Source organism: Homarus americanus, unplaced genomic scaffold, assembly GCF_018991925.1.
Source record: "Homarus americanus isolate GMGI-L3 unplaced genomic scaffold, GMGI_Hamer_2.0 scaffold50281, whole genome shotgun sequence".
In the NCBI taxonomy this organism is placed as follows: Eukaryota; Metazoa; Arthropoda; class Malacostraca; order Decapoda; family Nephropidae; genus Homarus; species Homarus americanus.
The window spans coordinates 3832419-3857746 of NW_024742338.1; the positions used below are offsets into that span (position 1 = coordinate 3832419).

Below are 25328 nucleotides of genomic sequence, written 5' to 3' on the forward strand. Positions count from 1 at the left end.
ATGCTCACCGGCGGGAGCGAGGACCACCAGGCATGCGGAGGAGGAGGAGGTGTTGCTGGCTGGTTGGTGTAGGTAGAAAAGAGAGAGATCACCACGAGGTCAGGTCTTAAATAGCAGGGGTAGGCGTGGGTTAGTAGTTGACCTCCGTGATGTATGGCGGCGCTGGTTGACCCAGAACATGAGGCATACACTGGGGAATTCGCGGAGTCGGCTACGCGTAATGATTTATGAAGGAGACACGCAGTGTGAAAGACGAGGTAGGCGATAATGGCGGAATATTAGTGGAAGAAAATAGATAAAATTTTGGATATGCTATTGTAGTGGATTCCTCCCCGACAAACGCTTGTCGCTGAGTAGCCGACCCCGCGAATTCCCCAGTGTATGCCTCGTGGTCTAGGTCAACCAGCGCCGCCATACATCACGGAGGTCAACTATTAAGCCACGCCTACCTCTACTATATAAGACCTGACCTCGTGGTGACCTGTCTTCTTCTAGCTACAGCCGCAGCAAGCAACACCACCTCCTCCACTCCCGCCGGTGAGCATGGCGACCCACAAGCCGGTCCTCCTCTGAGCATTCTCACCAACCAGCTCTCTCTACATCACGCTTGTAACCACGCTGCCACTTCCCAGCACCAAGCTGCATTGTACATCCAATACAATATGTATACAGAGAGCACATTGTGAGTTTCCTTTCTCCATCCCATCCTGAGTGTGAACCAAATAGCCCGTACCCCACACTATCTCTGTTATTATACATTTGCGACGGTAATGTAATAAATGAAAATGATCCTATAATTAGACATATTATTAGAATATGATAATAGATTAGTGGTAGGAATGTGTAAATGCAAAAATACTGTTTTTTAACTGTAGATTAATCTAATATGCTATGGAAGCCACACATCCTCAACATTGCTCAAACTGCCTCATTGAAAGTTGGGAATGTTGTACACTTTGTACAGATGCCGTAGCTACTTCACTCCAGAGCAGTTGCTTCAATTTTTTAAGGCATTCATTCGTCATAACTTAGAGTACTGTTCTCATTGTAATGATCACGGTCATGCATGTTAATTAACGTAAAATCAAACGATTTATTTTACGCTCAGTAGACCATTAAGCATGTAGCTATGCCATCATGTTTGAGTCCAACGTCAGAAGCCCTCGTTTTCTTATCGCTTCAGTACGCCTGAGCCCTCCGTTTTCTCTCAATTTCATGTATCTTCAAGACTGTTATTTCTTAAGAGCTCATACCATGTTCAGAGATTTAAAATTGAGAGAACCCCGTAATATTGTAGTACAGTGGTCCCTCGGTTAACCAGTTACCTTCCATAAGATTCTTAACTTCGGTTAACGAGCAATCCCTCGATTAACGAGTTTCTTACGAGCCGACCAGAACACGTTTTCGCTTGCATTTGGCGGTCCACCAGCTGTAGTATTAGTCCGCCAATACAGTAATCGGTTTCTAGGGCTTAAATTCCTTACCATTTTAGCAAATATCAAGAAGTTTATACTATTCAATAATTTTAAAAGTTTAATATTAAATTTTTTAGTCATTTTAACAATTATTGAACATAATTGAAGGTAATGAAACTAGTTTTATGCGCGCCATCCAGCCTCTCAACACACCATACAGGCGTCAGTCTTTGTGTCTTTTCAGTGGAGGTAACATCTTGCTTGAGACTCTCTTCAACTAAATGCTTTTTTTCTGTGTTTGCAAGCCAATTATTGGTCATTTTGAAATTTATTTTACATATTGACAATATATAATGCAGTGCAGTGTTGACTTAAAGAAAATAATCTTGAATTACACCAAGAGAACTAAAATTTTATGGGTGAAATGGCTCCATGGGGTGACTTCTCTTCCACCCCAATGCCTTCTCTTCTCCCTTCTCCTCCATCCCCATTCTAATTCCCATCATCATCATCCAGGAGCCTTCTACATACACACCTCAAAGTAAGTGTACTTTTCTACCTTTTTTGTTGAATTTAGGCAATTTTCGGTGAGCTGGAACCAATTACCCAAAAACCCATTGAAACAATGGTTTCGGTTAACGAGCAACCTGCTGGAACGGAGTGTGTACGTTAACCGAGGGACCACTGTATATTAGATATATCTGATTACTGATGAAACATTAAAGATCCTTTGTGAGTGATGTCGAAAGCTTCAACTGTACTTATTGTTAATAAAATTTGTCAAATAAGTGAATGTTGAGTCTGCCAGTAAGAATGACAAAGTACTAATATCGCCCTTGGGGGATGCCTGAGTTTCCAATTGCTACTGAAGTTAAATCTTTGTGATGCCCAAACATCAGAGAATCTGATGTTTGTGGTTTAATTATTGTCAGTTGTCTATTTAAGAAAGCAATTAATCTCCTGGAAGGAATCTGTCAGTCTGCTTATCTCAAAGATCTCAGCGTATTCCCATAGAGTTCCTTATTTGAAATTCTGCTAATGTGGGAGGAACAGCGTTGTCAGCTTGTGTATTTAATGTCCATTTCACTTTTAACTGGCAAGCTCAACCTCTGATTATATTGTATAAATAGATGCAAGAAATTCAGTGTGTGCATGACACCGAGTTTCAAAGCCAAATGTACAGCAATTGATTTCAATGGGAATTATGTTAATATGCATATTGTCATATCTGGCCAACTAGCCCATATATAAATGAGTGCACGAGGAGCGCGACTCTCTCGTCACGCTTCCTCATCGTATCTCCAGCCACAGCGTGGGTGTTAGCTGAATACCCAGTAGCTACTAGGGGACCGGAAGTGGCATACCAGCTGGCTGTCTTTAATTCGGCAGCGATTAAATTGGGCGAGTACCGCACCAACATCGTTTTAGCCAACGGCATCGAGTCTATCCGGCACTACTAGCATCTAGCGACCGAACCTCAGCGGCTTGGGTGTAAGCAAACACCATTAACTGACCCTGGTGTAATAATCACAGTTATAAGGGCAAAAATATTATTGTTGTACATGATTAGGGATAATTAGCAGAAATATAATTGTCCCAAGTTGAGTATTGTGCTCATAAATAATAAGAGTAAATGTTCCATGTTGTTCATTCCGAAATAACATGAGGTTATAAGTGATGGTGGATTAATGTGTGTTGTTGACAAGTGTGTAAAATATCCATCTTATTTGTCAAAGAAATAATATAACAGTTGCTTAATGTTGTAACAAATAATTGAAGATCTATTTTGTTACTTGCAAAGTAAGTCCTACTGTAGAGGTCAAGTCTTGCCCGAGTGTGTTAAATTGACATCTTATTCACTCTCGCTGTTAATAAATATTGATCTAGTAAACTTCAAGTATCACTGCTCATATCCTTCCAATTATTGCTTCTCAGAAAATATTGTACTCACATGCCTAAGCTCGAGGCCACCACGCTACCTAACAGTTTGACAATGTGTTATATTCTAATAAAAGCCTGGGTGGTGGTGGCAGTCTACCTGTGTAAGAATAATAATCACTTTAATAGGTGTGTGTAAGAATGACACGGTCTTCCCAGGTTAATCCAATGACTCGAATATAATTAAGCATGATAAGAAATTGAGAGAAAGAAGTACAGTAAGAGGAAAGCATAAGAAATAAATAATGACACTGAAAGGAAAGTGATTAGTAAGAAAGGTAAAATATAGAAATGAAATAAGTAAGCACACTGAAATAAAGACTTAGAAAAATATAAAGAAACAGAAAAATATATAAACGAAAATAATGCTGTATAACTAAGAAAATTATAAAGAAAGTTATATCAGACAGAAATAACAGAAAATATAAATAGAAACACATGAGAAAATGAGATATGTAATAGAACAAAATAGAAAGAGAAAATATGAAATTATTATATACACTGTACTAGACTAGACTACAGTCAACCCTCGCTTTACGCGGTCCCACATTACGCTCACATTCCGCGGTGCGTGTACCCCTTTACGCGGAGAGCGGCTGGCGAGCCGCGCCATTTTTGGATCCAAACCTCCCGCCATGTTGTGTAAGCGGCGCGAGCAGGGTGCGCACAAGGTCGCCCAGTCATCAAAACATTACCGAGTTCTTCACCTGCCACCCACCACAGCCGGCCCAAGTCAGTGATAATGATAGTGAGGATATGGACTTTGACAAAGAGGCCCTGCAAGCCTCTGTGGTGGATAGTGATACAATTGATACAGGTGAGGGCCAATAAACTGCCCTCTGCCTCGGAACCAACCCCCCATCCCCGTGTGTCCAGCCATCTTTTCTACTAATGTAAGTGTTAAAAAACCTAATATTATTGATATTTCTCTTAATTATTAATTGTGTGTGCATACCATCATAAAATTAAGAAGTTATTTTTACTACAACGTAGGTATTGTCTGAAAAAGTGGAGTTTGGGGGTCGGCCCGGTCTCTATTTCAATTAATCCCATATGTTATGTTGTTCACTTTACGCGTTTCTCACTTTATGCGGGCCGCCGTGGGTTGAATTAACCGCGTAAAGTGAGGGTTCACTGTAATCTCTGGTACATCATATCTGGGGGTGGCTCTTCTTCTACCGAACTGTTAGATAGGGTGGAATCAAAATCTTATTAACCCTCCTCATTTAGTTGATAATCTTTCTTCCCGTTCTCTTCGCCACATTGTTGTTTCACTCTCTCTCTTTTACAGGTACTACTTTAACGGGCACTGTTCGGCGGACTTGGCCTCCCGTATACCGCCGGCACGACTCGAGAGGATCCAAGGAAAGACAAAGATGTGCACCACTCTCTCATAATTTATTAATTTGTTGTTGAGCAATAACAACATTATAGAGTTACTATGTTATCACACAATAACAAACTGGTATATTAACCCTTTGGACGAGTCTTTTGTTTCCAAGCTGTATTGGTAAATTTTCCATTAAAATACGAAAATGCCAACTGTTCCTTTTTACTACTTTTTTGTCGAGGCAAAACCATAAAGTTTCTATATCTCACATTAATATTTCTTATAAATAACATCTATCAACTTTCTTTACATTACTGTGCAGTACATCTGAATATATATATATATATATATATATATATATATATTTTGCCACGTCCTTTGACTTCACATGAAAAAACAAAACGGCAAAATTCCTCAAATATTATTTATACTGTACTGAGATGTAAGAAAAATATTTGGTGGTAATTTAAGGAGAACAAAATTAGATGTCCAGATTTATATGTAGATGATGAAGCCACACACTATCAACTTGTAAAGAAAAGTCAGAAATGCAGAATACAGTATTATCATAATACAGTACATGTTTATGCATTATGTTAAATAACACACACAAACAAAGCTTATCTTGACATTATAACCATTACATATACCTAAATACTGTAATGTTAAAAACAATGTAAATCTGAGGAGAGAGATAAATGCATCACAGTGTGGGTGGTGGCATTGTTTATGGGTAGGTCGTCACTGTATAGCAACAGTTACTGGGTCCATTGTCTGCCGGGTGGAAGATGGAGTGTTGAAAGACACGGAGAAAAGTCGAACACTGTATATACAGTATTAGTATTCCCGATTCATTAGATTGCAGTGAAACAGCACGTCCAAAGGGTTAAATAAAAGATATTCAGACCATCTTTTATAATAAAGATGGACAAATGTAATGACAAATAAACTTTCAAAATACTCGTATTTAGTTTTCTTGTCTGTCTAAATATATTGGATGTAATTAAATATTCAAAAGGCAGCCAAATACACTAAATGATAGAGAACAGTTGTACCCACAAAGCAAACCAACACCGAGGCTGGTTGTTGGTATAGTCCGTCACCTGCTTAACAAAACCTCTGCATTATTATTATACAGTACAGTACATAGCTCCCAATGCCAGTCACTAATATCATTCAGGTCACTCCTGTAGCACAGTACAGTGCTTCTAAGTTTACAATGAACTGACTTTTTGAGTTGTTTAGTTAGCTACAATAAATATTTTAGGTAATACTTATAATTCTCTGTAATATAACAATAATAAATAGAGGAAAGCTGAATAAAATAATCTATCGGCCTGAATTACGAGGTATTTTGCAGTCTCTATAGTTGTAAATATCCCCACAACTTTATTTAATTTAAAACATTCTAAATGCAACTGGTAAAAACTGCCAAGACTGCTGTAATGTTATTGAATTTAATTTTCTTTCTGAACAAACGTCATTGATTTACTAACCAGACCTGTCTTATGGATAAAACATACTGTATTTTCTTTTTTGTCATGTCCACCTCAACGTGACCAACTCAAAACATAGAAAGTCCAATGAAATCGTGGGACACATCTTTTTAGTGTAGTGAATGCAACACATTACTCCAGTTGTATGGAGTTGTGTTTTAGTATATGCTGTGAAAAGTTATGGACGTGTTCCTAATTACAAGTCAGGACAGTATTTCGACTTCACTGATGTTTTATAGTAATAGATCCTCAAGTAACATCCTATATCTAAGATCACTAATGCCTGTTGTTGTAAACTCTGACGTTCTTTGATTGTATCTATTCCAGGATCTGAAAAAGAATAAATATGAATTAATTGAAAAATCCTCAACAGCTTATGAAATGGCTTAAAGTGCACCAAGATAAATTTGTAATCTGAAAATAAAGAGACATCAAGTGATATTTCCCATTTAAAATTATATTATACAAAATAAGAAAGAGAATAAATGATATGGGTATCCCCCGTGATACGAACGTTCTTGATACGAAAATTCACTTGTAACAATTTCATAAATTGACACCACATTCTTCAGAAATGAAAGCTCCCCCCACTTAAACGAATTTGGGTCCAGGCAAAAATTCAAATTGCGTGCCTCAAGTCAGCTGGCATGGCCATCTTAGGGTGAGATGTAGAGTCAGGCCCCTACTAAGTCCACCCCCTTGTGGTGGTGAGCCCAGACAGCCCTCCCATAAGGTGGAGGTGGGTGGACTCCCTTCATGGCTAAGCAGTTGTTGGCACTAACATCTGATGCCTATCTGGTCAAGTGCACATGCAAACTGCAATGCCATTCTGCTAAATGTTCCTGTAGAAAGACAGGGCTCAACTGCATGGATATATGTTTGTTCTGAGGGTGATGATGTATGAGAGAAAGTTGGACAAGTGTTTCCAGTGAGTGATGAGAGTGACCAGTGATGATGAGTAGAGACCCTCTATCTACTATCAACAGTCAACCCACCCCTTTGGGAGGGGGGGGGGGAATAATTTTAACTTTGCAATTACTTGTGTGTTATATTGGTGAAAAACAGCATGTTATCAATTTTGAGTTTGAATTATAGAGGATTTTGAGAATGTATGGTATCTCCTCAGTCAAACACAATCGGTGAGAATGTCGATTTAACAGTTGTATTCCAATAGCTTCCTAAATAAATCTGAACAAGTTTCCTGACTGCCAGTAAGTTTTTATTGTTCATTGGGGTCCCTTTGATCGCCTCGGGCAGTGGTTTGCTTTCACCACGAAAATCCCACAGGATTTTAGACTCTCCCTGACTAATTATGTATTCTACATAATTTTACCCATTTCTTTAAACCCTCGAAGCATCCCCGTTAAGACAATACTGTACATAATCTACATAAAAAGTCACATAAATGAGTATAGGTAGTGAGGTGTGGTGCACTGACAATTATATGTATGAAGGCAGGACTCGGCCCATGACACGTAACACCCACGCAGAGACGTTTAACAGCACGTATGAACGCACAAACCGTTTGAACTGATGATGGATTTTCGGGACTTTTTAAAAATACTTTTAGTGAATAGAGGGTGGTCTGGAACACCCCAGAGTCAGAAAAAGGCAAATTCTGGTGTACAGAGTTTCTAGCTTAAAGAATAATAAAAAAAAAAAAAAAAAAAAAAATCATTCGGTACTCAACATCATCTACCATGCTAAAAAGCCCAGTTCTAAGATTTCCATTCTAAATTTCAGGTCAAATGATGAGGCATAAGAAAATCTAAAAAATCTTAGGAGTGCTGGAACCTATACTAAAACTAGAGTGCTTGATGGCCATTACTTCCTTCACAAACCTTCCCTAGATACCAATGGCCTTCAGACACAGACCCTATATCACCAGAGAAGGTCAGGCTCGACAACTCCTAAGACTAAAATATCTCTGTTATATCATGTTCACTGGTGTATTAATAATGACCTAGGAATACATACCAAAACTAACAGCCCTGAATGATACAGGATCCACTTGAGACTTACCTGAGTTACGAGTCCAGCAGCTACAGTAGAACCTCCAGTCCGCAGCATAAAACGTCCTAATTCCTTAAAGTCTCGGAAAAGCTCCAGACATAGAGGACGTGTGAACTCTAACTCTACTATAGCAGCGGTGTTCTTGACGAGGGCTCGTGGCTTATTTTTCACAATTTGTCCGGTGGTCTTGTGGAGGTGAGAGACTAATTTCCGGATTTTTGCAGGTTCAGTCACAGCTTGGTAATGAAAATCAACCTGAAAATAATGAAAAATTTGTTTAACCTCCCCAACATTGGTTACAGCCTCCCACCCTAAGTACATAAAAGGAAGGCATGAAGTGATAGAAATACTGTTCTCTCACAACACGTAAATAACACACATTGTGAGACCAAGTACATAATCTTCACTACATAACACAAGTCGCCAACTCGCCAGGCAGTTGTAGCCTTGAGATGCCTACTGTAAAAGTGTGGGGAAATCATTTGTGTGTGTTTGAGGTGAATGTATGTATGTATGTATGGATGCGTCACGCTCTCCCCGATGTGACGTCACGGCATACACAGTGTAGCAACCTCGCATCTCTCAAGTCAACTGACTGGCTGAACTCTCCACTCTTGGCGTCACCCACAGAAGTGTTCAAGGGCAGAAAGAGCTATTTTTTGTACATAAATTATTTGTTACAGGTATTGTATTTTATGACGTGCTATGTATTTTTTTTCATTGTTTATTTTAGCCATATTTGTTCGTCTTTGGAGTATGTAAAATACAGAAAAATGAAGGATTGGAACCTATTTCCTTTTACTCATAGTTAAATCTACCTATGACAACGGAGTGGATTTCTTGAAAATATCCACTTCATTGCCACTATCTCAAACTGCTGCCTTTGTAGAAGATTGATCCCTAGCTAGCTGTTTTTGTATACAATTTGAGTTGTGCAGTACTGTACATTACTGTACCCAAACACTATCAGCAAAGAATAAAGTGTTAAGATGTAAAAAAATTATTACTGTTACATATACTGTACTGTACAGTGAGGGTCAAAAGTTTGTTCCCTCCCAAAATGAAACAGCATCGACCCCAAACAAGATACAACATTCAGGGTAAATCAGTTCGGAGACTCATTCCTGTGACTCAGTTTCACCATGGAGAGCGAACCTTTGTCCATGACTGTACATTCAGTAGGTGGGAAACACTGGAGCATTAGTTTCTGTCTTTATTCAAGAAATCTTCAGGTCATTAGACCCACTAATCCCCCACCCTAACAATGGGTGACCCGACACTGCATCAGAAGGTCGGTAATATGAGACCACTAATGCCCCACCCCACCTCCATCTCAAGTGTTAAGACGTAAAAGTGATTTCAGATATGTATTACATGCAGCAGAGCGGACAGTGTCTGCCTGACATGAATGAGAGAGGTTGTTGGGTGTTACTGGGTCAGTACCGTGGGTATCAACTTTCACCAGGGAGTGCTGAATATTAATTTGCTACACTAAACCAATACCAATTACTGGGAAGCCTCAAGATCCTACTGTAAGCAATAGTACACAACCAGATGAAAGCGAGTATCCGAGATCATGCCCAGTACTTGCCAACAGTGCGTAACAGAGACGTGACCGACCGCCCAAGCAGCTAACGAGCCGATCAGTGGCAAAGAGAATAAAAATAAGTAAGACAATGGACAGTGAGACACTGGGTGTGGTCATTACCATCGCTTTCACCCCTTGCCTGCCATTTCCCATGCTTACGGCGGCAGGAAATTTGAAAAATAATCTTCCAAACGCGGTTATGGAGAGTTTGATGTGGTTAAATAGTCGTATCGGTTTGAATTAATAAAGCACGGTAAAGCCCTGGCTCGGATAAACGATCAGCGGTAAAATGATCATCTTCTGGACTGTACTTTCAATTCTAATGGGGGAGGTGGCAACCAAACCTAAATACCGTACCAACAACAAAGTGAAAACGTTCATATTTCCGTTTTTTAAATCATCCACTGTGGGTTATGTGAGCTAAAAATCTATCAGGTGCGTAGTGTGTTTGTCATGAGACCCTCGGACAGAAAGGAACACCGAAAAAGCAAGAGGTTGATGTAGACTCCTGAGTTAGATAATCTGAGCTGATAGTTATAAAGAAAGTACAATATAAAGAAGGAAGTATAAGGTTAAATCGGGTGTAGCTGGCAATTTCATGGATGGGAGGCTTACAAAGGAATACCTACACAAATAATAATGAGATGAGCATCAGCAGTATTATTATAGTATCTAGAAAACTTATCACACAGGTTAGGTTCAGTTTATTGATTACATACAAGCATAACCTGTCTAATGTAGATCTCTTATTAAAGATGGCTGAAAATAACAACAACTGTAAATTCTACCACCTACCTGTGCTCCTTTAATCACAGGTACTGTGATATTGAATACAACAATGCGAGCTTGTACTCGGGTAACAAGAGGAATGGGATGGGTTGGATCGCACAAAAAGTCACCAATGTGGAGCACACTGGGATCAACACCACTGACTGTTAGTGTCACATGATCACCAGCAAAAGCTGTAGCAGATGCACTATTGTCTGCCAGCACACCTGCAACATTACAAGAAACAATTCATTAGAAAAACCATAGGTGGCAAGTAATTACCATTAGAAAAGGAATTAAATTTTTGGAGATGTCATTTGGTAAAGTAATTATATAGATATCAACTTGCAGACAACAAATCCTTAATCAGCTTGTTCAGAAGTACATATATTGAGATTTTTAACAAAATCGGTGGGATAAGATTATTTCCAAAATGGTAAGCTTAACCCCTCATACTATAAGGCATATGAAAGATTGTGTGGCTGTAACAGTAAACAAAATTGAAGAAAATTATGTACTGTATATCTACCCAAAATTAGGAGTTGGAAAATAACCATAACAGATCACAGCTCAGTCTGGTAGGGAGAGTGCTAGGATCATGTGGCTAGTGACAAGTCTAACTTGGCAACATGCCACCAGCAATGCAAAAATATGCAATTAATACAGTTTTTAAATTCCATTAATTTTACACTTTTGAAGGAACGAAGAGGTAAATTAGACATGCTAGGAAATGCATCTCATTATTTTTGTATTGTTGCAATAGTATTATTGACCCACGAGGCGATGATTCCCCTCATACCACAATATTGGCAGACACGTGTCCGTCGCAACTCGAGGCTTTCCTGAAGGTTCTTTAAAATGGGTTTCATAGGCTGGATAGTCCATTAAGAAGATGCAGGTACAATATACTGAATACTATGACTTGAGGAACACAATGAGGCACTGTAACCATCATCTAAATTTCCCAAAATTAAAATTTAAGCACCCATTCACAGTTGGGTGGTCTGGGAACACCTCGAGTAACAACAAACAACCCAGAGTGTGTGATGTGCAAAAACAACACTTATCCTTCAAGCTTTTTAGTGGTCAAGTACTGGTAATAAAAGTCTTCAGTGTCTGGGTAGTGAGGGAGAACTGAGTACAGTACAGTAGTGAAATTAATATCCCATTTAGGTGGTTTGGGTTTTCATAGGGAGTGAACACGAGGTCAAATAACTCCATGAGCTGGTTTCCTTATAGATTCTCAAGACATACAGTATAATGATCATGCATTTGATGAACCAGCTTACCCTGTCAGTGAAGTTTACATGTATACAAGTAATGACAGGCTTTGGCCAGGAGTGTCCAACAGTGGTTTGCTTCTAGTAGACCACTTGAGAGGCCCCATATGTCAAATGCAACAAGCTCAAAAATTACATTTAAAAGTATACAGTAGTAGTTTTTGAGAAAATTTTCTTCTGTTGTTTCAATTTCATTTTCACAGACATTCCTACTCTGCATAATCCTGGTGGCTAATATAATTCATTATAAATAAATTACTCAAGACATGAAGATCGACAGCTCAACAAAGACCTGTAATAAATTTTGTTTGGCTAATCCCTTCAGTTTAGAAATATTTTTATGATAAGTAAATAAATCAATGTAATACTCACTTTTGACGGTAATTACATCTCCTTGAGGAAGCAGAAGCAGTCGGTCACTATTCTGAACGTAGCCAGTATCAAGTCGTCCACTTACACACATGTTCGACCCCTGGCCTTTATAAACGTCATTCACACACATTCTCACTGGGCGGGAAATGCCACGCTCTGGTAATTTTAGCTGATCTGGAAATTAATGCAAAAATAGTAGTAAAAATAAATGTTAGAACTATTGGGTAACAAATGACCTCAACAAACATACTGGTAATAAATATTCTTTTCACCAGCAGCATTTAACCTGCCCAAGAGACAGCTATGGCTGCTCCTTTTACTTTAGTCTGTACAAAATTACTTAGTATCATTTCTAACTTCTTGACTTGAAAATTATAAGAAATATTTCAGAACAGCAATAAGCAAAATAAGAATTCACAAAGACAACATGTGTCAAGGAAAAATTAAATCATGACTGCCTTAGTGTCTCTTATACACAAGAGTGCAAGTTGGATAAAAATAATCAAAACCACATACAATTTAATTCACTGTGCTTAAGACATCAGAGGCTGTAGTTCAGACTTGTACACAGGAATACCACTTGTGGTGTTGTGGCTACTGGTATAAATGCTCATTATATAATCCTTAATACCTATTCTGGATGAGTCCTTCTTAAGATTTTGTAAGCTCTGTCCATCATATCAAGTAGAGTATATAATAAGTCTATTGCCATGTATGACCTTTGACCTTCAACACACTTAAATACAGTCTTCAGTACCTCACACGAAGAATCAACAAAAGATGTGCTGATACAAGAATTCTGTGCTGGACAAGGAAAAGTTCACTGACATCCACCCTGACAACCTGACCATCTTAACGAGCAGGTAAAAAGCATTCGGAGAGACCTGAAAACTTCTGCACTTGCCTTCCTCATAAAGCAAGGAAAAGAACACATTATGGAGTTGAGGAAAGTTATCTAAAAAATAGTGAATCATATGAGTGGATGAATAAAACAAAATGGCATCCATCCACAGCTTATAAATTGAGCTGTATAATGGCTACAAACTGTTAACACAAATGGTGAGAGAAGCCACAAACTCAATACTGCCAGGTAAGTACAGGTATAATTTCTACTTACGGTTCGAAGAGATTCACATGGAAGCAGTAAAGGACCTACCAACTAATATAATACCAAGGTTTCTTATACCTCTTTGACCACATGCAGATGAGACTGAAGTGAGGAGAATGGAGGGCATCTAATAAATACCTGAAGGCAAAATGAAGACATCAACTTACCAATTGCCTGCAGAAGAGTTGGGCCTTTATACCAGGAACATAACCTCTCCTCTGTGCTGGGCTTCACAAGGTTTTCTCCGGTCAAACCTGAACACGGAATGTACACTACGTCCGCGTCCTTAAAGCCAACGGTCTTGAGAAATTGCCGTAGATTATGTTTTATATTCTTGAACCGTTCTTCACTCCATTCAACGGAGTCTAATTTGTTTATAGAGACGGCCAGCTGAGAAACACCTGGGGGGAGGGGATGTTATCTTACTGGTCATTGTTTCACAAAATCAGTACTTAACATGCTGCATAGTAAACTTCCAGTTTCTATAATGAACATGGTAAAATATACATACAGTACTGTATATTCAGTGCTTGGAATAACTGGCTTACTTAGAAATAACAAGTACAGTACAGTAGTTCTTAAAAAAATGTATTAAAGTCACTTAAAACTTCACAATACACTTAAAACCTGTAATGGTAAAGGAGTCAGCTTTAAAAAAAAAATTAAGTTTGGACAATGAAATCTTTGCCAATCCCACTTTTTAGTTCTATGGACTGATCAAATGAAACCATTGATTGCAGTACAACAGCAATATCTCCGTTAACCAGAACTCTCTGATAGCTGGAGTTGAAATTTGCTCAGAATTTTTTTGGAAAATTCTGAGTTTGGGAACGATTTTGCAGAGCGCATTTTCTGGAAAAATATGAGAAAATTCTGCTACCCTGAAAAATTACGGGATGGGGAATTTTTTCCAAGTTTGAGAGTCGTCTTGTTACCCGGAAAATCTCTCATTCCCAGAAGTGCTCTGTACCAATTGTTTTGGCTAATGGAGACATTAAGATACCCCTGTATTGTATATTTCAAGCAAGCAAAATTTATGTATGCTGTGTGCGTGGGGGGCGGGGAAGGGAGACACCTTCATTGTTATGGAGAGGTGTACCTATATTTAAAATATATATTTTATGGCTTTTCAATTTACCAAGTTTCAACAAGCTTGTCTATTGTATATTACTCCAGGAATTATAATAAATGTCACTACTGACTAAGATACAATGGGAACATATTACTTTGAGTCATGAAAATACAGTATGAAGAAAGTTCAGAAAATCAAAGTGGCAGCACTCACCTAGAGAGCGTATAAGAATTGCGTGTTCCCTTGTCTGCCCACCACTCTCAAACCCTGCTTCAAATCCCCCTTTGGACGCATCAACGACTAGAACGGCAACATCGGCTCTAGCTGCTCCCGTTATCATGTTAGGGATGAAGTCTCTGTGTCCTGGAGCATCTAGAAGTGTTATTATTTTGGATTCGGACTCGAACATTCTTTGAGCAATATCCACCGTTATTCCTCGAGATCTGCAACACCAAAATATACTAATTAATAAGAAGTTAAATTAAATAAGAGGACAGTCAAGGGGTTAACATATCTTAACCAAGGAGTGGGGGACCATACTCAAAGGGTTCAAACATAAGAACAATAATTCCAGGAACAAACATTACCTCTCCTCATCAGTGTCATCCAGCACCCAGGCATACATGAATGACTGTTTACCAACTTTCTTGCTCTCCTGTTCGTACTTGTGCATAGTTCTCTGCCCAACATTGCCCTAAAAGAGGAAATAAAAATGAGACAAGAAATCCCAGGATTAAAACATCTGAACATGTGGAAACTCTGCAATTTGTACTTATTATATGAGGTGCTCTGTAGTAGTAGTAATAATAATAAAAGAAGATGCAGTTAAAGCTTAGCAATTGTAAAGAAAGTACAACTATATAATAAACACGCCTCAAGTTGCTTTGCTGCACCTCATATGAACATGCTTGCTCCATATAGATAAAAGTACCGTATATTCTCGTCTATAACCCCCCCTCGTTTATAGGTCGACCCTGATTTTTTGACCAAGAAATCGTTAATTTCCAATATTCCTCGTTTATAGTTCGACCCACGTTTTTGAGGGTAATGGAACAACAAAACCTTCACTAAAAACGCTCTACGTCCTACAAACTGAGGCTCGCCGTGCATGAAACACGAGTGCCGAAAGCAAATTGTTTACCATTTCTTATTACGACACTTTTCACTGAAACGCGGGTACTTTCAACAAAAATATTGTATATTTCCATTCAAGTATTTATTCAAGTCAATTAGGAGGAAATATTATTGTAATACAACAGTTTTTTAACTAAACCATTCGAAAAGCGATTACGGTAACATCTTTTGAACGAAAGAAAGCGAAAGTCATTGCTTTCGTCACGATTTTATCCCACTTTCCATTGTAATACGCACGTAATTTCAGCAAAAATATTACATTTCCGTGAATGTATTATATCAAGCACAGTATGAATAGAATACCATTGTAATATAACAATATTTTAACCAAAAGCTATTAAAAAAACGAGTAACTTCTCTTGAACATCGGAAGGTTAGGTAAAATCTTTTGTTTTCATCATGTATTTTATCCTATTTTACATTAAAATACATCACGTTTCAGCAAAACTACTATTTATTTCCGAGAATATATTCATTCAGGCGCAGTTTAGGTAAAATATACGTGTGATGTAACAGTTTTTTAACAGAAAACGATTCGAAAAACACGTGTACCGTCTAGCTGATACAGCTGGTTGTGCGTCATGCGTCGTTGTAAACAATAGGAGGTTGAAGTAGATTACCGGGTATTATAGTAAGTGTGAAATATCGAAAAGGTTTTTAATACCGGTATTTTTTGTAGATCAATGAGAACTGTGATACCATATATGACATGATAAGTTAGCCTGTGCTAAGAACTTCAACATAGACTACTGAAAGCACGTTGTAAGGTAATTTAGCCTATTGTAAGTTGGTGAGCTTCATTTACTGAAGGAACTGCACAACATTTCATTACTAATTGGTACATATTTTACATTTCCATTGTTTACTGGCAGTAAATGGTAAATATTTTTCATGTCTGAAGCTAAAAGTTGCTCCTCGCCCTTCCCATCATGCACGGGTTCAACCTAACAAAACTATTACGCTTGTATAGGACGACCCCCAATTTTTTGCCTAAAAATTTGGTCTTAAAAACTCGAACTATACACGAGTATATACGGTATCTATTACAGTATAAAAAAAAAAGAGAGAAAATCTACACTGCTTATAAACTGCAGCCACTCACTGCTGAAAAAGGAAAGACCCTAAAAGAGATTAGTGTATGTGTGCAGTACTTAATGAAAGAGAGATTTACCTGCAGGTACAAGAGATGACCCATGAGCGTAGATTTGCCAGCATCAACATGACCAACAACCACAAGGTTAAGAAGGTCTTTCCCACTCCCTCGCTGCTCCTTATACTCCGTCAAAACATCCACTGCCTTATCTCTAATCCTGGGGGGATTGATGATTAATAATGCTAATATTCAAATGATACTACAGTAAATTATAAGTATACTTTACCAACTAAAATTATAGAATATCAAGTGAGGTTATTGTGATTTAATAACTTCTTAATAAATGGTTGTCTACTGGTCCATTTAAGTTCACCTAGAAAAACAAAATCCACAAAACAAGAATTAATAATCTAGTTCATACTTAGCAGGAGTCTTGGTCACTGTTGGTGTATCTTTATCTCTCTCTTTGTCTTTGTCCTTCCACCCACGTACGGGAGTATTCGACCGAGACCGTTTGGACTCCCGCTCCTGGCTGCCAAGGTTGTTCTCTGCTGCTCCACTCTCTGATGAGGAAGATATTTCACTTTTAAACCACTGATCATCTCTGACTACCATACACGACAAGACAGATTTGGAACACAACACACGATTCATCCTCAAAGAGCCAGCAATATTCCCGGTGCAATTTATGACCACAGGTGGGTTATTTTACCTGTAGTGCTGACAACATAAAGATTTTCCTACAGGGACTATACCACCACCTCATATAAAGGAAAGTGAACTATACAAATCATATTGATATATGAGAAAAGTGTTAAAGAACTTCTGAAGAATTATGGCAGTGTTACTAATTTGGAGGACTGCCGGACATAGTTTACAAGGATGTAAATACTGTATTTGGGATGTGTTGGTAAATTAAGATACAAAAAGACTGTAGGTTAAATCAACTTATTTATGCTATAATAAATAATGAAAAAAGTTTTCATTATAAAGCTTGAACAACTCAACTGAATTTGGTACATATTCAACCACTAATTGTACGGTCTCCTGTATCAGTAATTAAAACAGTACAACAACCCTGACTACACTAACCCTCAGCATCGTGAACGTTGAAGCCACGCACCACCCGAGGAGTACTGCCACCTTTTGCTGGTGTGGTCACAACTATAGGGGCTGCAGGTTGTCTGGGAAGTTTAGATGCTTCAGATGATGGGGCCTTACAGCTTTGTGCTGATTCACCTTTATAATCTCGATGATGGTTATGAGACAGTGTGAGCTGCTTCACACCATCTGAGGCTGTGAAAGGTTTATCTGAAAGAAACCAATAACTCATGTAGTTTTCAAAACATGGCAGCAATATACCCAAATGTGATTTAACTCACAACAAGAATTAGTGACATTATTAAACTCCCATAATTCACTACTTTGGGTAAGTTCAGAACACTGAAGTTAAAAGTGACACATTCAGTAAATAATTGTTTGAGATAAAACCTGTGGCTTCATCTAAGATGAACTAATTCTGAACATTAATGTTTCAATAATATTTTAAATATAATATAATCAAAATAGTCATCCTTCAATAGGAGGTACAATATCAACCATACAACAAGATGATCATTTACTCACCTCTGCTTCTAACACGCTTTTCTCTCTGTGGGAGTGACTGTGCTGTGGCTGGTGATGATGTCTTGTTGAGGAGAGCATTGAGGGAAGCATCCAGCTCAAACTTATGTGTTAAGACTGTTTCTGTCAGTTCTCCTTCACTGTATTTGTCACCCAGGATATTCCTCAATTCATCCAGAATGGATGCTAAGCGAACCTGTAAGCAGTTAGGCATAAATAAAGTGGATTTGCCAGTGTACACAGTTTTGCTGTCTATATCAGTAATATTTATTTGTTTTGTATTTTCTTGATTTAAGCCTTTATTGTATCAAGGCGGCCAGAATCGGGAAAATATACACAAATATTCCCTCTTCATTAGTCAAGCATTGATTCTTACTGTTGTAATACATGTGTTCTGGTATAGATGTCCCCTTCTACAACACAACTCCAAATAATAATATGGTTTACCTCTTGGTTTATGCACTCTAGCATCAATCATAAGCAACATGACCTTCCCTATAGAAAAAAAAAAAAAAAAAAAACCTGGATATTTGGCTCCCCACTTATTTTTCCACACTGCTGTTTCCTGAATGTTTATTCCTAATACATTGCTTGCATCCTTCACCTCTCCCTTCCATCTCCTCCTTGATCTTCCCAATTTCTGTTTTTTTTTAAAACATCCACAACGCGTTGTGGTCATTTTCGCTCTTTGGATTTGGATTTACCGGCAACTCACATTTAACAGCAAAATTTACAGATCGTGAATTTGAAAGGCCCGTCCATCATTTCTACTAGTACCCCTTCCTCCTGCAGCGCTGTGCTCGTGTGATTGCCTTAAATTTCTACTTTCTTTGCATCGTGGCCTCTAAGCAACCTGAAAATCCTGCCAGAGTTGCTCGTGACCCAAAGAAGAAAAAAGTTTCCCTGAATATTGTGCAGAAGGTTGAAATATTATATAAACTAGACCATGGAGTGTTTAAATTTTGCCCCCATCCCACTTTGACTTACTGGCGTGGTCCAGGTCCCTTCAATGCCGTTAAATTGAGCTTCAACCTGTACTGTATTTCTAATGAAGTGAATTTGGATCACTGCAGCAGAGGCTCTACAATACACAGATTTACAGTATTACCTCATCTTCAGGTGACAGAAGTGGCTTGACATAACTTGAAGAATCATGGCGACTTCTTTGTAGAGATTCTGACTGAAAAAGCAGAATACACTTTAATCAATAACAGATTCATAAAGATAATGACATGAAATTTAATATTGATACAAAACTTAACTACCGGTATGTTCCATTTGCTAAGTTATTCTATGTACTATTGAGAGAAGAATTAAATACGAATACGAGACAAAAAAAAAAAAAAAAAGTTACTTTCCAAAGCTACACTAACCTTGCGAGCGGTGCCATTGACAGCCTCCTCTTCCTCCTTTATGTCTTCTCCCGTTGGGAAATATAAGCCAAAACCTTGTGTATTGTCTCGGCTTCTGTTATATATATATTCCTCTGAAATATTACATCTAGTTATTATCATACTTCAAAAACTTAAGAAAAAACTATAATACACTATTATTTTGATTACATAACATAGTAACTAAGATATCCTGATGACAAGTTTTAATGTACAGTATAAAAAGAGTTGAAACACAGACGACTGGCACCGTAGTCCCACTTTATGGCCGAAACAAACTGACTCTTGCGACATATCCAACAAGTCTATGAACTGGAAACCTATGACACCCGATAGTGTTAGAGGCTGAAACCTGCCCACTTGACAGGTACGTACCCATAAAACAACCTGGCTTACCGGTACATTTCCCCCAAAAGACACGAGGCAAAATCTGCAGTTTAAATATATTTTATAGATGATTAACCAAGTGTAAGTAGATTATTATGGTGATTCACATGTTACATTAGCATAGACTGAATCATTTGGATCACTATATGATCATTTTAAGTCTTTACTGTCTTGAATGTATTGAAAATTTGATAGAATTGACTCCACTCCTCACCTCCCATGACAGACACACACACACACACTGTACAGTAGACAAAACAAATTATCCTCACCCATTCCTGGAGACACCCCATAGTCACCATCATCGACTGAATGGCCGTAAACATCTTCGTCATATGCTTGGTTATATTCTGTCAATAAAAACTAAGTTGTGATTTTAGAAATACTTAAACTACAAAATACTCTTCAAAACACTTTCTAAATGCCATTTTATAAGATTCTTACATGAGAACAGTTTTTCAGAGTGTATATATTACAGTATCTTCATAAATGAACCAGATATTAAATCTTTTACATTCACAATTACACTTTTACTGCTAACTGTATTAATAGTTTTTAACATTCAGGTAATTAAAAAAAAAAATGAGTGAGTCTTGACAAACTACACCTAAGTTTAAAATTAAATTAACTGTCAAGTATGATACAGCACACTATACTGTACAGTAATTAAGATCCTTTAACATTACCTAACTCGTAAAACACTAGTTTTAACGATACAGTAAATGGAACCAAAACTCAATACAAATGACCTTCCCTTCCCAAACACCAGACTTGTGTTCCATGTATTAATATGAACACAGCAGGGAAGGTCTCACCCTGGTGAAATATCTTGCAGTAGGTAGCTAGAATGGCAATTCTGAGAACAGCACTGCCATCAAAAGTGATAGATTTCGTTAATTTTTTCCACAGATGTTCTTATCATTATACAGGTAGTAAGTATTTTAAAAGAGGTAGTAACTTTTTATTTTAATTATAAGTATTTTTATTTATTTTTTTAGTTTTTCTCTATCTACGATCATAAATTACCTGTAATGGTCAGGGCATGAAGGATGAGGGAAATTGCAAGATAAAACACGGTAAAAAAATCGATCATATGACACTAAAATTATGTATCTTTTTTACTGTAACTACTCCTCTGAAAATCCTGCCGAGTCACCGCATGTTGTCTGTTTGTTTACACCGACCCGCCCGGTGCTAGCGTTCACTTACGTCCACAAAATACATATTACATCATGTCACTAGTTGCTTTCATTGTTACCAGATATCAAAATAAATATTGTACTTTCTGTTTAATTTAGCAGGGGTGTGTGGCTAGGAAATTAGGTAGGTTTCTTTGGTTGGTTAGGTCAGGTTTTATTAGGTTCTGTGCATTGTCGTATTATTTTTATTACTTACTATCATCCAAAGAACATCTGTGGAAAAAATGAACAACTCCTTCTGGTGGTAATGCTGTTCTCAGACATAACCGTTAAGACACACAACTAAAATGGACTTATGCCGTGATTTTAAACTGGGACAATGTGTGTGCAGAACAACAGTAGTCTGAAATAACAGAAATGTGGTCCCTACTCAACATGGTAATTGTCGTATTGTCATTTATCAAAATAGGCAAAACAACCCAATCAAACCTAGCCTTACCTAATATAACTGAAATATTGGTAATTTTTCTTTATCCACCCATCACTTTTTTGTCACATGAAAAATATATAATTTTTTTTAGTTTTCTTGCTGTTTTAGATGATTCTGACATTTATGTATGGGGTAAATCATTTTTTTTCTCTTTAGTTAGGTTAAGTCAGGTTAAGTTAGGTTAGGTTGGGTTTTCTTGCCGTTTTAGATGATTATAAATGTCACAATCATCTACAACAGCAAAAAAACTAAAAAAAATTATATATTTTTCATGTGACAAATAAGTGATGGGTGGATAAAGAAAAATTACTTAAATATATTCTATGATAGTTAAATTAGGTTAAGTTAGGTTTGATTCAGGTTCATCACGTGTTTATTCTATAATTTTCACCAGAATCAAGCTTAACAAATTCCTAGTGTTAGATGGTTCTTTGAGAAAACTCCACATTAAAATATATTGTGAAAATCAGAGATGTATAAATCTAATGGTTTTAAAATTAACTACGAGTATTCCTCATATATTCCAAGATAACTATACTTAATGCGTCCGTGTATTATATGTATATTAATTAATTCTGAAGGCTATATTAGGGTCTATTACCTGATATATACTATAGAGGGTGACCCCATATTTAAGAACTCTCTAGAGCTGGCATAACAAACCTTTACATCTGTTTAATATAAAAGCCCTGGAGAGAACACCAAGGCAAGTATTTAATTATACTTACCTTCGTCATAATCTAATTTCCTAACATCTCTATGCCGCGACATGTTGTAAATGAAGTGTCAAAATGTGCTTCAGTGTTATTCCTCGACGACCCTTGCCACAGACCATGTTGGACTTGTCTCAACTTCTAGTTTCAGAATATCTTGATATATTGTAATAATATATCGTAAATTTAAAAAAAAAATTATCATAGAAACAAATTTAAGTTTATAAATATTATTTATATTATAAAACGTTAAGATGGTTTAGTTTATTCATAATAATTTACAAAACTTAAAGTCGAAGTTGGAGTTACATTTACCACACGGAGACTGACGACAAGAAGCAAAATAAAGATGGCAGTGCAAATTTCCCGGGATATTTAAAGTGGACAACTAACACTAATACATTACTTCTTCAGTCATACAATTGTCTATATTTATATCTAATATCAATCATAACTTCCAACTTTATCATATCAGAGCCCAATATTATTCAAAATCGTATTAATAAGGAACTATACATGATTTAGAACAACTTTGACTGGATGTTATTTTCGATACAATTAATACTTTAGTAGATGTTTTGCTTTTAAATTTTTCGAATATGGTGAGTATTTTTCAAGTTGGCGACTGGAAAACTAGCCGCCATCTTGAATAATAGCCGCCATCTTGAATAATAGCCACCATCTTATGTAATAGCCGCCATCTTAAATAATAGCCGCCATCTTGAACAATAGCCGCCATTTTATGTAATAGCCACCATCTTATGTAATAGCCACCATCTTATGTAATAGCCACCATCTTATATAATAGCCACCATCGTGAATAATAGCCACCATCTTATATAATAGCCACCATCTTGAATAATAGCCACCATCTTATGTAATAGCCGCCATCTTAAATAATAGCCGCCATCTTGAACAATAGCCGCCATTTTATGTAATAGCCACCATCTTGAATAATATCCACCATCTTATGTAATAGCCACCATCTTATGTAATAGCCACCATCTTATATAATAGCCACCATCGTGAATAATAGCCACCATCTTATATAATAGCCACCATCTTGAATAATAGCCACCATCTTATGTAATAGCCGCATCTTAAATAATAGCGCCATCTTAAAAACAATAGCCGCCATTTTATGTAATAGCCACCATCTTGAATAATATACACCATCTACGTAATACCATCTTACGTAATAGCCGCCATCATACCTTCAAATAATATACCTTCATATATAGTCTTCAAAACAACAGCCGCCATTTTATAATAGCCACCATCTTGAATAATATCCACCATCATTTACGCCATTCAACAATAGCCACCATCTTATATAACACCATCTTAAATAATAGCCGCCATCTTAAATAATAGCCACCATCTTAAATAATAGCCACCATCTTAAATAATAGCCACCATCTTGAATAATATCCACCATCTTATGTAATAGCCGCCATCTTAAATAATAGCCACCATCTTATATAATAGCCGCCATCTTAAATAATAGCCACCATCTTAAATAATAGCCACCATCTTAAATAATAGCCACCATCTTGAAAAATATCCACCATCTTATATAATAGCCACCATCTTATATAATAGCCACCATCTTAAATAATAGCCGCCATCTTGAAAAATATCCACCATCTTATATAATAGCCACCATCTTATATAATAGCCACCATCTTAAATAATAGCCGCCATCTTGAAAAATATCCACCATCTTATATAATAGCCACCATCTTATATAATAGCCACCATCTTATATAATAGCCGCCATCTTGAAAAATATCCACCATCTTATATAATAGCCACCATCTTATATAATAGCCACCATCTTATATAATAGCCGCCATCTTGAAAAATATCCACCATCTTATATAATAGCCGCCATCTTATATAATAGCCACCATCTTGAAAAATATCCACCATCTTATATAATAGCCACCATCTTATGTAATAGCCACCATCTTAAATAATAGCCGCCATCTTGAATAATAGCCACCATCTTAAATAATAGCCGCCATCTTGAAAAATACTCACCATATTCGAAAAATTTAAAAGCAAAATAACTGCTAAAGTCTCCATTTCCTGACCAACACCAGCGCAGGTACAGATACATTCAGGAGACAGTACTTGCCAACAGTGTGTAACAGAGACGTGGCGGATGAAGGAATAAAAAAAAAGGGGGGAGGGGGAGTCCAGTCCAAGAAGTTGTCGGTGGGGGGAATGTAAGTCTCACCAGATATTTTCTTTTAAATTTGATCAATATGATGGATATTTTTAAGGAAATTTTTAAGGCCATGTGTACTTAATATTAAGAGATATTCTGAAGGCAATAGTAATTACTTTTTATTAAACAATAATGCCTGTACAATACTGCATTAAAGAAAAGTAATGGAATTTTGTGATGGAAAGGGCGGTTCGGACCCCTTAGGAACCACCCCTCCTCGACCCGCCTTTGCACAGAGGTGACCGACAGCCCGAGAGAGTTAGGAACGATCAGTGGCGAAGAGGATAAAGTGAAGTAGGAATCAACTAAGGATCAATCACCTATTAGAAAGAGAACCTCAGTGATTAATAAAAACAAACCTCAAGGTCTGGCGGGTATTGGACCCCCGCCCCCCTCCAGACCAGACGGCTGATGTAATAGTCCTCTACCCCCCCCGCCCCCCTCCAGACCAGACGGCTGATGTAATAGTCCTCTACCTCTGCCCCAACAAGATATAAAGATACCCTCCAAGTAGTCAGTTAGTAACTACCCTTCATGACCTAGGCGAGTCAGTACTCCTGCTCGGTCAATTCTTGCCTAAGCATAATGTTAACTTATACGATGATTTTAATGTATAAGTAAATATCTATCTATCTTACACTGGTCACTCTACACTAGTGATAATCATGAAAAGATAGATAGATAGATAGATAGATAGATAGATAGATAGATCAAGTACCGGCAGTGATCATATGACTGGTGAGAA

At 37.4% G+C, this 25328-nt stretch overlaps 1 protein-coding gene across 1 annotated transcript; it reads right to left on the reverse strand.

Moving 5' to 3' along the window:
- Positions 1 to 4730: 4730 nt before the first annotated feature.
- On the reverse strand, positions 4731 to 22484 carry LOC121876736 (HBS1-like protein). The gene is made up of 15 exons (XM_042382096.1): positions 22366 to 22484; positions 20281 to 20358; positions 19604 to 19716; positions 19339 to 19410; positions 18234 to 18426; positions 17700 to 17918; positions 17029 to 17170; positions 16686 to 16824; positions 14968 to 15074; positions 14594 to 14823; positions 13476 to 13709; positions 12201 to 12374; positions 10576 to 10775; positions 8202 to 8447; positions 4731 to 6509 (listed from the first exon to the last, which is right to left on the reverse strand). The coding sequence occupies exons 1-15, from the start codon at positions 22406 to 22408 to the stop codon at positions 6498 to 6500; spliced, it is 2202 nt and encodes a 733-aa protein (XP_042238030.1). The 5' UTR covers positions 22409 to 22484; the 3' UTR covers positions 4731 to 6497.
- Positions 22485 to 25328: the final 2844 nt, after the last annotated feature.